Below are 14,434 nucleotides of genomic sequence, written 5' to 3'. Positions count from 1 at the left end.
TGGAAAAAGGGAATAGAACATTTCTACAAATAATTCATGACCAAAATATATTCACTCTAAGTATGTAAAAACTAAAAAAAAATTAATTCAAATGTCTTTTTTTAAAAGTGCTTACAAAAGGACAATAATAGTAAAGTGACTGAATGGATATAACGGATAGGAACATGGTTATGACTAGTCAGCATAATCTCAACTTTCACTCTGCAGGAAAAAAATTTTCCGTTGCATTGATGACACATTCACAGATGTAAAGTGAAGGGGACCAGCTCAATGTGCAAAAGCAGGTAACGCCCTGTTCGTCATGCTCTATTTTAACACAATCCATCTTTCTCAGTATGGTCAGCTTCTGAAAAACCACCTTTTCAGTGACTCCCCTAGAAGTTTCTTACACTGAGTTCAAGTGTTCAAGGTAATATATAGCCACAAAAACACATCCCAAAAGAGAAGCCCCCGGGTATTTATACGAATATTAGATACTAAAAGATATCTCTTTAAATTTACGGCACCATTTAGCATTGATTTGCTTAGAAAATACAACATGCTATTGATTAATTTATCTTCAAAGGTAAAGATTTTCTTTCAAATTTGTCTTGAATTGTATTCATCATGCAGAACTAAAGTTGAGTAAAGTTACAACTTTTACTAAAGATGTAACAGTGAGATTTCTCAGGTGAAGAATCCAAAAGCTTGGTATCATGAGGCAAGTCATTTGATAATAAAAGATTAAAAACTAGTGCCAACTAAATCTTCCAAGGAGAAATAACCTAGCTGTAAGTTGTAAAATGCAAGCCGAGACTGTAAGGCAGCTCCTTTAGGTTAGTTAGAAGACCTGTGAGACAGCTGGTACAGCAGGTTCTTCAGGCTCGTGTACGGCACTTGCCAAAGCAATGGAGAAAATACCACTCATGTACCTTGTACCAAGACTGAGAAGAGATCACCGCTTAAATCAGCCACTAGAGCCTAAAATCACAGATGTCTTATCACACAGGAGAGCTAAAAGCTTATCAAGTTTTACCTAAGTTAAATAGCTAATGACTTCATTAAAGGGTTTGGCTTTTTAAAGTAACTCAGTACCAAATTCTTATGTTGCTGCTGTTGTTTTTAAGACTCCATCACAATCCTAACACATTTGTTTTTGTAAAGTTAATACTTTCATTCATCTGGTTGAAATATAATTTTACAGGGTGAAATTATGGTTTCTTATTAAAGAGAATTAAGCATAGTTTACTTCAAATCCTTAAGTTAACCCCCAAAAGTTTACTTACATCCCAACATATTCCAAAGTGAATCTGAGGTGAATTAGTAAATAAATCTACACACTGATATACTTAAAACTCTTTGGAGGAGAGAGAGAGTCAAATACTAAAGTTTTCCAATAAAAACGATTACCAAAAAGATTATTTCATTCTAGAATAAAAGAAAATGTGCTTTAGGAAGGAAGATGACAAAAGCAATTTCTATCTTCCGTGGAGGAGTGGAGGAAAAGGTATGGCTAATTCTTCCAACTCTATAGATGTCTATCATTCTATCCACAAACAATCGGACTATTACAGAAGATCCTAGACATAGTCTTCCTGTAATTATAATAATTAAAACACCTCTTAATTTTACTGTAAGCAAAAGAAATGTGACTTCAAATACCTAAGTTATCTATGTCTACAATCACCTGATGAACAAGGTCTCCTTTCATTGACTGCGGGTGATGAGCGCCACCTAGTGGATGTCACTTCCCACAGACCTCTATCTGCACGGAGACTGACTAGTGTTGATGCTTGAAGATTTTCAGGATGCCAACTTCTATTCAAAGTTTCTTTTAGAAATTAAAAAGGAGAAGCAAGAAACTTTTTATTTATGTCTCTCTTCTACATACCATTTATATATTAGTTATTTAGATTGGGACATTATATACTTACATAACAAAATGGTATAAACAATACAGATAACTGTTCAAAATAAAATTATTCTATCATTTTTTTAAATCATAATTGAAGCACTATTTTTGAAAGGTGAAAAAGCAAATATTGAACTTCACCCAGAGACTACAATTCAACATACTTCAAATATAAACATGCAGTTTCAATTAATTATACATAAGGTTTATTTGAAGAAAAGCAAAACACACAGCCACAGCATTCAATTAAGGAACTTAGGAAAATCTCAAGTGCTTTCGTGGTTCTTCAGTTACCAATCAAATAATACACTTTTTAAACCAAAGTTAAAGTGGAAAAAAAAATTCAGTAAGCAGACTAAGCAATACAAATTCAAAATACTACTCTGTCTTCCTGTGTTCTTTCCCACCAAAGTGTGCTGTTCAAAGTTCCACAACTATTATCTTCTTCCTCTTGTTCTTTGGTGAGTTCTACAAAAACCTAAATGAAAGTAAATAAATTAATACAGTATTCTGTATCGCAACTATCTCAAAGAATTTTTAACTAAATCAGAAATGGTACAATGTTATATCTAATTACATTAACCCTTCAAGTATCAACAGATTTATTGCTATTATTATTTAAACAGAATAATCTCCATTAATCACATACAAAGACGAATAGTTAATTTAAAGAATTAATAGATTACTTGTTTTCTGATTAATATACGTAAGCAGCAGTTATAAAAAATAATTTATAAATATTAAGCAATGTAATTTCAGATATGCTAATATAAAATACCATCATCATGATCTATTTTCTTCACTAAAATGAAAAAAATTGAGCTACTCAAAATAAATGAAGAACCTAAAGTTGTTTAAAATTATACAAAGTTGAAGAATATTCTATAACAATTTGTCTTTGGTTCACAAACTCCCTCTCCAATATAAATCTAAATAATTAAATATTGGGTACTTTTTTCAATAAAAGAACTTTTAAAAATTTAACATTATAGTACCTGTTCCAATGTTGCTTGAGAAAAGCTATATTCTTCAATGGCAAAAGTATGTTTAGCTATTAAAACATGAAAACAATATTTTACTTATTAATATTTTTAAAGAATAAAAATGGCAGTAACCAAGTGGCCAACAATCTGTTTTTTTAAGAAAAATCTCTATAATCAATTAAATTTGAAACACGTTATTTTCCTCTATCTTGCTTCCTTTCTCTCCCCTCCCTGCACAGTTCCTCTGTAGTCCTAAGCACTACATATTTAATGCACTTGCCTTATTTCACCTTTACCAAGCACCTCCTCTTTACCCTCCTCTATATCCTTCCTCATGATTCATTTCTTCATGATTTCTTTTAATCCCTGGTATCTCCTATTCCCCAATTCCAATACAGCCTGTTCTTGAATTTGTTTTGTTTTGGTGAGGAAGATTTGCCCTGAGCTGACATCTGTGCCAATCTTCCTCCACTTTGTATGTGGGATGCCTCCACAGCATGGCTGATGAGTGCAGGAGGTCCACACCCAGGATCCTAACCCATGAACCTGGGCGACCGAAGTAGAGCGCACAGAACTTTAACCACTCGGCCATGGGGCCAGCCTCCCTATTCTTGATTTCTTGAACTATATTCTGGACTCTGTTCTTGTGTCCATATACTTTTTTATATTTATTTCAAATCCTTTTGCAATCTAATCTAATGTATCAAATTTTCTGGGTTTCTAGTCATTCCTTTAATTCTCCTTAAGTAGTTCAGGTGTTGTCTTTAATCATAAAGAAAGCATCAGGAAATATAGGTTGTTTCATAGTTTATAGAAGCCACAAAATAACCAATATATGAATACTTGCCCCACCCAGGAGCTTACCTCTCTTTATGGTACCAGTATATCTTTATTGTACTACCATTTATTTTAAAAATGCCATGATTTGATAAACTTCTTTAAAGCTTTTAGGAACGCCCACCCTCCCACACTATGAAGTCTCTCCTCTCTCCTGCTGCCACGGGAGTCTTACTACCATTGCTATTTCTGTGTCCCAATATGAAGCAAGGATTCCAGAAACTCAGTGCTCCCACTTCTGGACTGAATCAGCGAGGACTAATTAAGCTGAACTTTCTCAGGTGAAAAACTGTGGTGATGTCTATTAAAGACAAGAAAAGGTTTATACTACAATATAGTTGATTACCAAATACCTACATATTAGTACTCACCTACATCTTAGATTAAACTTATTTACCATAGTTTCTATAATACGAACTTCGAGACTTTTTAAATAAAATTCTGGTATAATTTGAAAGCCACCTTACAATGTTTTCAAATATTACTTACCTTCTTCTAGCTTAGAAAACGACTGTGAAAGGGACTGAACATCTTCCTTAGGAATTTTATAAGCCAAAATAGAAGAAAAACTGAAAACAAAAATAGGATAAAATATAGGAAAATTACAAATAACTACTACTGTGTTCTAAAGGTAAAGTTCAAAATTTTTAAAGCTCAGAATTAAACCCCAATAACTTACTTTGATACTTAATTAGATAAAAATTAATTGTTGAAATCTTAAAATATTTCCATGTACAATAAAGTAACTCTCATTACTACTAAGTAAGAATTTTTAAAAGTTTAAATACTATCAAACCTTGAAAGATCTAACACTAAATTAGATATCAAACTCCAGTCATGAGACTATGTTAGTCCAATATTGGCAATAATACAGACTATTTTTTCCTAATCCTTAATACAATAACCAATTTTCATGATTATTACTATACAAAGAAATATAACTCCATTTTTTAAATCTTTACCTTTCCTGACGGCTCGCATTTGGGAAAATATACTGAATTTCTCTTTGGAGTCGGTCTACTTCTAGATTTTCTATCCAGTCCTTTAATTTAATTTCCAAAAAGTAGCCTTTTCCAAATTTGCTCTTCAGGTGTTGGACTGTCCCAATACATCTGTCATGATTTTTAAAAGAAAACTCAGATACAAAATGAGTTGACAGTTCCAAAGGATGATGCCTCACTTAAAGAATGATTTAAATAAAATGTTTATGATGGAATACTTTCAAATTTATAGACAGACAAGTTGCAAATATAATACAGAGAGTCTCCATACACCCCTGACCCAGTTTCAGTTTCCCTAATATTTATCATCATATATTACCATGGCTCATTTGTCAAAATTAAGAAACCAACGATGTATTACTATTAACTTTATTTGACTTTATTTGGATTTCACCAGTTTTCCACCCATGTCCTTTTTCTGTTCCAGGATCTATCCAGGATACCACGTTGCACTTAGTTGTCATATCTCTTAGTCTCCACTGGTCTGTGACAGTTTCTTAGTCTTTCCTTTTATGACTTTGACAGCTTTGAGAAGAACTGGTCAAGTGTTTTGGTAGAATGTCCCTCAATTTGGAGTAGTCTGTTTTTTCTCATGATTAGACTGGGGTTATGGGTTTTTGGAGAAAATAAAACAGAGCTGAAGTACTTTTCTTATCACCTCATATCAGGCAGAAGATGACATTGCTTTGTTAAGGTAGTATCTGTCAGGTTTCTGTACTATAAAGTTACTACTTTCCCCTTTCCGTGCATTAGAAGAGACTGGCTAAGTCCAGACTTTACTTGAGAAGTAGGGGATTAAATTTCCCCTCCTCTAGAGGGGTAGTATCTACATACATTAGTTGAAATCCTTCTGTAAGGAAGATTTGCCTCTTCTTTCACATTTATTTATTCAGTCATTTATTTGCATAAGTATGAACTTACGTATATTTATTTTATACTTTGGGCTGTAATCTAATATAATGCCTAGCAATTTTTAAAAACAAACACTGAGGAGTGACGTCAGCATCATGGTGGAGTGAGGTCTCTCAGAAATCGTTCCCCTCCAATATAAAACAAAAAAAATCCATAATCCAACAGAGGACATCCAATCACAGCACAAAAAACATTGGAGAGACCCATGCAGCCATATGATGGAGGGCAGAGAGAGTGGAGCCCCCCTCGGAGGAGGTGGAATGGGGTAAGAGAAATCTTCATTCCCTCCCCTTAAAGACTGCGATCCGGGACCGTGGGAGGCCTCCGAGAGGGAAGGAACAGGGGAGGGGACGTTTGTTCAAGGGAACATCGAGGACTCCCAAGGGCCCTTGCAGCCTAGAGGGAAGCCCTTTACCAGGGTGAAAGCTTTCATGGGTGGTGACCTTATCAAGCCAACACCCCAGGAGAGCAGTCAGCAAGAGCAGAAGGAGAAAACTTTGAAACCACGCAGGAGAAAGCACCCCTCACCCCCACCCATTCAGCATGGCTCCAGACCCTGGGATTTCAGCTGAAGGCACAGGGCTCAGAATACGTGGCTCTTGACCCCTACTCAGGGGCGATAGGTGGTAACTGCAACCAAATGATGCCAGGATGCAAAAGAACAGAGCCACTCCCTCTAGCAATATCAAACATTATATTAGATCTCCAGACCAGAGAGAAAATGACAAGTACCCAGAAATCAGTCCTGAGAATGCAGAAATACGAAGAACTCAAAATAGCTATCATCAAAAAACTCAACAAGGTAAAAGAGAATGTAGGGAAACAATTCAGTGAGTTCAGGAGCTACTTCACAAAAGAGATTGAAACTATAAGTAAGAATCAATCTGAAATATTAGAGATGAAAAACACAATGGAAGAAATAAAACAAAATATGGATTATCTGGATGCTTCAGCAGACAACATAGAAGAGCGTATGGGCATAATCGAAGATAGACATGTTGAAATGCTCCAGATAGAGGAAGAGAGAGAACTAAGACTGAAAAGAAATGAAGAAAGCCTTCGAGAAATATGTGACTCAATTAGGAAATGCAACATAAGAATTACAGGTATTCAAAAGGAGACGAGAAGGAGAATGGAATAAAAAGCTTGTAAAAAAAAGACATAATAGCAGAGAACTTCCCAAACCTTGGGAAGGAAATCCATGTGGAAGAAGCTGCCAGATCTCCTAAATATGTCAATGTAAAAAGACCTACTGCAAGGCATATAGTTGAGAAACTGGCAAAACTGAATGACAAAGAAAGAATACTTAAGGCAGGAAGGCAGTCAAAAATAACCTACAAAGCAACTTCCATCAGACTTTCAGGGGATTTCTCTGCAGAAACCTTACAGGCTAGGAGAGACTGGAATGACATGCAAATCATTGAAGGACAAAAACTTTCAGGCAAGAATACCGTATCCAGCGAAAATATCCTTCAGATATGATGGAGAAATAAAAACTTTCCCAGACAAACATAAGCTAAGGGAGTTCATAGCCACGAGACCCACCCCCTCACAAGATATCCTCAAGAAGGCCCTCATACCTGAAAAAAAAAGGGAGAAAGGGGTTACAAAGCACAGAGTAAGGAGTTAAACAGGTAGACAGAATCAGAGCAAGATAGCAAATACTCAAATATAGCATTAAAGACAAAGGGAAGAAAAACACCAAAAACAAAGATAATCTTGTCATTTTAACCACAAACTCATAACACAAGATGAAATAAGATGTGAGAAAAACAACTTAGGAGAGGAAGAGGAAAGGGACTGAACTGGTTTAGTCTAAGGAAATTAGAGGCCATCAGAAAAGGGGCTAGCTTATCCACGAGATCTTGAACACAAACCTCAGGGTAACCACTAAACAAAAAAGCAGAACAGAGACACAAATAATAAATAAGGAGAAAACAAAGAAACACAATATAAAAAGCTACATAACTCCATTGGTAGACCAAAATACACAGGACGAGAAACAAAGGAAATGCAGGAGAACAGGAAAACAAGTGGTAAAATGGCAATATTAAACCCTCATATATCAATGATCACCTTAAACTTAAATGGATTGAAAGCTCCAATAAAAAGACACAGAGTGGCAAGATGGATTAAAGAACAAGACTCAACAATATGCTGCCTCCAGGAAACACATCTCAGCTCCATTGACAAACAAAGGCTCAGAGTGAAGGGATGGAAGATGATACTAACGGCAAACAAAAGAAAACAGGTGTTACAATACTTATATGAGACAAAGTAGACTTGAAGATAAGACAGGTAAGGAGAGACAAAGAGGGGCAGTATATAATGATCAAAGGGACATTCCATCAAGAAGAAATAACACTTATAAATATCTATGCACCCAAGACAGGAGCACCAGAGTAAATAAAGCAACTATTAACAAACCTAAAAGAAGACATTAACAATAACACAATAATAGTAGGGGACCTCAACACTCCACTCACATCAATGGATACATCATCCAGACAGAAAATCAACAAGGAAACTGGAATTAAATGAAAAGCTAGACCAGATGGACTTAATAGACATATATAGAACACTCTATCCAAAAACAGCAGAATACACATTCTTTTCAAGTGCGCACAGAACATTCTCAAGAATAGACCATGTGTTGGGAAACAAGGCAAGCCTCAATAAATTTAAGAAGATTGAAATAATAACAAGCATCTTTTCTGATCACAATGCTATAAAGCTAGAAATTAATTACAAGAAAAAAGCTGAGAAAAGGACAAAGATGTGAGACTAAACTACATGCTATTGAACAACCAATGGATCACTGAAAAAATTAAAGGAGAAATAAAAAAAATCTGGAAACGAAAATGGAAACATACCATACCAATTCATATGGGATGTAGCAAAAGCCATATTAAGAGGAAAATTCATCGCAATACAGGCTCACCTTAACAAACAAGAAAAAAAACAAATAAGCAATATCAAACTACACCTAATTGAATTAGAAATAGAAGAACAAACAAATCCCAAAGTCAGCAGAAGGAGAGAAATAATAAAAATCAGAGCAGAAATAAATGCTATTGAAACAAAAAAGGCAGTAGAAAGTATCAATGAAATAAAGAGCTGGTTCTTTGAGAAGATACACAAAATCGACAAACCCCTAGCCAGACTTACAAAAAAAAAAACAGAGAAAGCTCAGATAAATAAAATTAGAAATGAAAGAGGAGAAATAACAATGGATACCACTGAAATACAACGGATTATAAGAGAACACTATGAAAAACTATATGCCAACAACATGGACAATCTCGAGGAAACGGATAAATTCTTAGACTCTTACAACCTCCCAAAGCTGAATCAAGAAGAAATAGAGAATCTGAATAGACCAATCACACGTAAAGAGATTGAAACAGTAATCAAAAGCATCCCAAAGAATAAAAGCCCAGGACCAGACGGCTTCCCTGGGGAATTCTACCAAGCTTTCAGAGAGGATTTAACACGTATCCTTCTCAAGTTATTCCAAAAAATTAGGGAAGATGCAACACTTCCTAACACATTCTATGAGGCCAACATCACTCTGATACCGAAGCCTGACAAGAACAACAGAAAAAAGGAAAACTACAGGCCAATATCGCTGATGAATATAGATGAAAAAATCCTCCACAAAATATTGGCAACCCGAATACAGCAATACATCAAAAAAGATCATGCATCATGATCAAGTGGGATTTATTCCAGGGACACAGGGATAGTTCAACATCCACAAATCAATCAATGTGATGCACCACACTAACAAAAATGAGGAACAAAAACCACATGATTATCTAAATAGATGCAGAGAAAGCATTTCACAAGATCCAACAGCCATTTATGATAAAAACACTTAACAAAATGGAGATAGAAGGAAATTACCTCAACACAATAAAGGCCATAGATGACAAACCCACAACCAACATCATACTCAATGGGGAGAAAAAGAACACCATCCCTCTGAGAACAGGAACAAGACAAGGATGCTCACTATCACCACTCTTATTCAACACAGTACTGGAGGTTTTGGCCAGAGCAATTAGGCAAGAGAAAGGAATAAAAGGAATCCAAATAGGGAATGAAGAAGAGAAACTCTCACTGTTTGCAGCCGACATGATCTTATATATAGAAAACCCTAAAGAATCCATCAGAAAACTATTAGAAATAATTAACAACTACAGTAAAGTTGCAGGGTACAAAATCAACTTGCAAAATCAGTTGCATTTCTGTACTCTAATAACGAACTTACAGAAAGAGAACTTAAGAACACAATTCCACTTACAATCACAGAAAAAAGACTAAAGTACCTAGGAATAAATTTAACTAAGGAGGCGAAGGACTTATACAATGAAAACTATAAGACATTATTGAAAGACATAGATAATAACATAAAGAGATGGAAAAAGATTCCATACACATGGATTGGAAGAATAAACACAGTTAAAATGTCCATACTACCCAAAACATTCTACAGATTCAATGCAATACCAATCAGAATCCCAATGACATTCTTTGTGGAAACAGAGCAAAGAATCCTAAAATTCATATGGGGCAACCAAAGACCTCGAATTGCTAAAGCAATACTGAGAAAAAAGAACAAAGCTGGAGGGATCACAATCCCTGACTTCAAAGTGTACTACAAAGCCATAGTGATCAAAATAGCATGGTACTGGTACAAAAATAGGCAAACAGATCCATGAAACAGAACTGAAAGCCCAGAAATAAAACCGCACATGTATGGACAGCTAATCTTCAACAAAGGTACCAAGAACATACAATAGAGAAAAGACAGTCTCTTCAATAAATGATGTTGGGAAAACTGGACAGCCACATGCAAAAGAATGAAAGCAGACCATTATCTCACGCCATACACAAAACCTCAAAACCGATCAAAGACTTGAAGACCTGAAACCATAAAACTCCTGGAAGATAATACAGGTAGTACACTCTCCGACACTGAACTTAAAAGGATCTTTTCGAATACCGTGTCTTCTCAGACAAGGGAAACAAAAGAAAAAATAAAGAAGTGAGAATTCGTCAGACTAAAGAGCTTCTGCAAGGCAAAAGAAACTAGGATCAAAACTAAAAGACAACTCACCAATTGGGAGAAAATTTTTGCAAATCATGTATCCGATAAGGGGTTAATCTCCATAATATATAAGGAACTCACACAACTGAACAACAAAAAAACAAACAGCCCGATCAAATAATGGGCAGAGGATAAAAACAGACATTTTTCCAAAGAAGATATACAGATGGCCAATAAACACATGAAAAGATGTTCAACATTACTAATCATCAGGGAAATGCAAATCAAAACTACACTAAGATAACACCTTACACCTGTTAAAATGGCTATAATCACTAAGACTAAAAATAACAAATGTTGGAGAGGGTGTGGAGAGAAGGGAACCCTCATGCACTGTTGGTGGGAATGCAAACTGGTGCAGCCACTATGGAAAACAGTATGGAGATTCCCCAAAAAACTAAAAATAGAACTACCTTATGACCCACCTATCCCACTACTTGGTCTCTACCCAAACAACTTGAAATCAACAATCCAAAATAACATATGTATCCCTATGTTCCCTGCAGCATTATTCGCAATAGCCAAGATGTGGAAACTATCTGAGTGCCCAACAACTGATGATTGGATAAAGAAGATGTGGTATATAGACACAATGGAATATTACTCAGCCAGAAAAAAAGACGAATTCATCCCATTTGCAATAACATGGAAAGACCTGGAGGGAATTATGCTTAGTGAAGTAAGCCAGACTGAGAATGACAAACATCAAATGATTTCACTCATATGTGGAAATATAAATGAGCACATGGACAAAGAAAACAGGGGTTACCAGGAAAATGGGGGTGGGGGGGGTTGGCACAGGGGGTAAAGGGAAGCACCTATGTGGTGACAGACAAGAAATAACTTAGAACTGAAATTTCACAGTGATGCAAACTATTATGAACTCAAATAAAAAAAACCAAATAAACAAATAACAAATATCATGCCTGAAAATAACAAGTTGTGGAATAATTAAGCCAATTCCAAATGCAGCTAGCCACTTTTTTGAAAAAATTAACATATTTCCAAGTAATCCCATAGAAGGGTAAGTGATTCAAAAATTCAACCATGGAAACATTATTTTTAACATTCAAATTAATGTATTATAAGTTTTGAAATGATGACACTCTTAATTCACCTCCTCACATGCATCCCCAAAAGGTACATTGTTCAGACATCTACCTTAACTGCCCAGATACCATGATAGCCACTCGGTCACAGACAGCCTCCGCCTCCTCCATATAATGAGTGGTCAGAATAGCAGACCGTTTTTTGTTTTTAAATGCAGTTCGAATTGCTCGCCTACAAAACATAAATAGAATAAAGAGAGAAGAAAGCATCTGAATGCTAATGAAAATACCTGGGTTTTTAAAAATCCAATTATTTGGTTGATTAGGTTAATTAAAATTGATCAAATATCAATTGCTATAGTTATGTTCTGTCCAACTATGATTTTTCTAATTTATTTTCCCTTATTTTTGAAAGCTCGTCAAACAGTCAGAAATTCCGTGATTTTAAATGTTTCTATGTGTCAAAAAACAAATTATAAAAATTGATGCCATTTTATGTTGCAACAAAAACAGCCAGAGAATCAGAGGGAAATCTTAACATGCATCTAAACCCAATCTTACATTGTATAGACATGGAAATCTAGGCTCAAAGAGTCGGTCAACTAATTAGCACTGTGCATTTCTAGAAAGAGTTCCAACATAAATTCAAGTCAGTATTATTATGAGAAAGAGTTATATATATAATATACAATATATATATAATTATATATAACATATAATTTATACGTTAAGTAACTAGGAAAAAACTTTTTTAAAACTATTCAGACAGAAGTACTCTTTATTTTAATAATTACCCATACACCCATTTTTGTTTTGGAATATACAAAATATTATTATTACTTCATGAAAAATATAATAAAGTTTAAAGGATTCTCTAGAAATCAAAATATTTAGTTTTTAATTACTATTTAATCATTTGTGTTGGATTTTAAATCAGTATGTAAATACAGCTACTACAAAACCATTAGTTTTAATAAAATATTCTTTTATTCTGAAGTATGATATAGTATAATGTGTCTCAAAAGTGTCTTTAACGTCATACTCACCACATGTGCTGTTTGGCTTTAGGATCCATACCTGTAGATGGTTCATCTAACAAAGTAATCTGAGGATTCCCCAGCATACTTAGAGCAAAACACAACTAGACGGAAAGAAAACAAGAGGACAGAGAACTAATAAGGCTTCACTATAAGGAATTCTATCAATGGTTTAGTATCAGGCACTAAACTTTGAATAAAACATACACATATTTGTTTTTTTAATAAAAGTACCTTTCGCTTAATTCCTGCAGGTAGTTTCTTTATAGTTTTCTGAAGATGTTCCTTTAAATCAAGTGCATTTGTTATTCTGCAAAACAGATAATACAAAACCAGTATATTAGCACTTATTGTTTGTGATCACTGACATTCTTCTTTTCTAGAACACTCAGTTGAAGCTAACTATAATTAGACCTCCAATTTACATCATTTTAAACAAATTAATACCTTGATAAAAAGATTCACTTTAAATTAAAATAAGTGTCATGACATTTATAAGCATATCTATTCTGTAATTAGAAATAGAGAAACTGCCTTTTTATTTTCATAGCTATTGTAATATGGTAAAGAATATACAAAAAAGTAACGACCATTTTCTATGAAAATTATGACCCACAGAAATGCCTGTTACGAAATTTTAAAAACATGAAATGTAAACCTTTCTCCAGATAACAAAATGGTTCTAAATTTTACCGATATATGACTTCTTTCATGTCATCTGCACTCATTCCTTTCACAGCTCCATAAATTTCAAAATGTTCCTGCAATGTAATATCTGGCCACAGCGGGTTTATTTGAGGACAGTATCCCATATACTTAATGGAATCATCATCTTCAGCTGGGTCTGAAGAATAATCTCTTAGAAATACCTACAGAAGTACAAACCCATTTTAAACAACTATGTAACTATTTTTGCTTAATTTACATTGTGAAGGAAATGGCAAGTGGATGAATTCAAACTCTTTCCTAGAGCCAGAGTAATATCAGGTGAGATTTTTACTCCTTTTGATGAAGAAAGGACATAGGTAGCTAAATCAGAGCTCAGTGACATGGCCAGAAAGGGCTATTAGGAATGCAGGGTTGACTGGGAAGGCCAGCTCCAATTTAAAGTAGGAAGATCGGGGGGCCTCACTGGAGGTGATACTGAGCCAGGAAGGTAAGTAAATTTAGTCACTTTGACTTCTATGGTGTAAGGAATAGCCAACAGGCAAAAACCCAATGAAAAGAGAGTCCCTGCATTTTCCAGGAGAGCATCGAGCCAGTGAGGTTGGTGTGATGTAAGCAAGGAGGGGAGGAGCAGGAGACAGGACCAGAATAGTTTTGTGAAGTTTCCACAGAGTAGTGAGTGATATGCTTATAATCAGAGACTAACTGATGGCAGCGTCAAGACTAGCTCCCATATCTCCTGAAGTTAATAGTATTACCTTCCACTAAGTTGGTGGACCAATCACACATAATTATAATAATTATAAAAGCAGAAATACAGTCTTGGATCACTTAATGACAGGGATATGTTCTGAGAAATGTGTCATTATGCGATTTTGTCATAGTATGAACATCATAGAGTGTACTTACACAAACCTAGATGGTGCAGCCTCCTACACACCTAGA

General features: G+C 35.0%; 1 protein-coding gene across 12 annotated transcripts in view; it reads right to left on the bottom strand.

The window, feature by feature from the left end:
- Window positions 1-1,807: 1,807 nt before the first annotated feature.
- ABCA5 (ATP binding cassette subfamily A member 5) overlaps window positions 1,808-14,434 on the bottom strand; it is a 72,138-nt gene continuing 59,511 nt past the window's right edge. For all 12 annotated transcript variants that reach the window (XM_070560138.1, XM_070560144.1, XM_070560140.1 and 9 more), the window contains 8 exons: window positions 13,517-13,692; window positions 13,058-13,133; window positions 12,833-12,927; window positions 11,899-12,018; window positions 4,674-4,823; window positions 4,201-4,280; window positions 2,887-2,942; window positions 1,808-2,369 (listed from right to left, as the gene is read on the bottom strand). In XM_070560138.1, the coding sequence (XP_070416239.1) occupies window positions 2,262-2,369; window positions 2,887-2,942; window positions 4,201-4,280; window positions 4,674-4,823; window positions 11,899-12,018; window positions 12,833-12,927; window positions 13,058-13,133; window positions 13,517-13,692 (861 nt within the window). In that variant the 3' untranslated portion in view covers window positions 1,808-2,261. The remainder of the gene's footprint in view (window positions 2,370-2,886; window positions 2,943-4,200; window positions 4,281-4,673; window positions 4,824-11,898; window positions 12,019-12,832; window positions 12,928-13,057; window positions 13,134-13,516; window positions 13,693-14,434) is intronic.

Source organism: Equus przewalskii, chromosome 10, assembly GCF_037783145.1.
Source record: "Equus przewalskii isolate Varuska chromosome 10, EquPr2, whole genome shotgun sequence".
NCBI classification, from domain to species: Eukaryota; Metazoa; Chordata; class Mammalia; order Perissodactyla; family Equidae; genus Equus; species Equus przewalskii.
The sequence above is the reverse complement of the archived record's forward strand: the minus strand, read 5'-3'. Positions and strand labels throughout refer to the sequence as shown.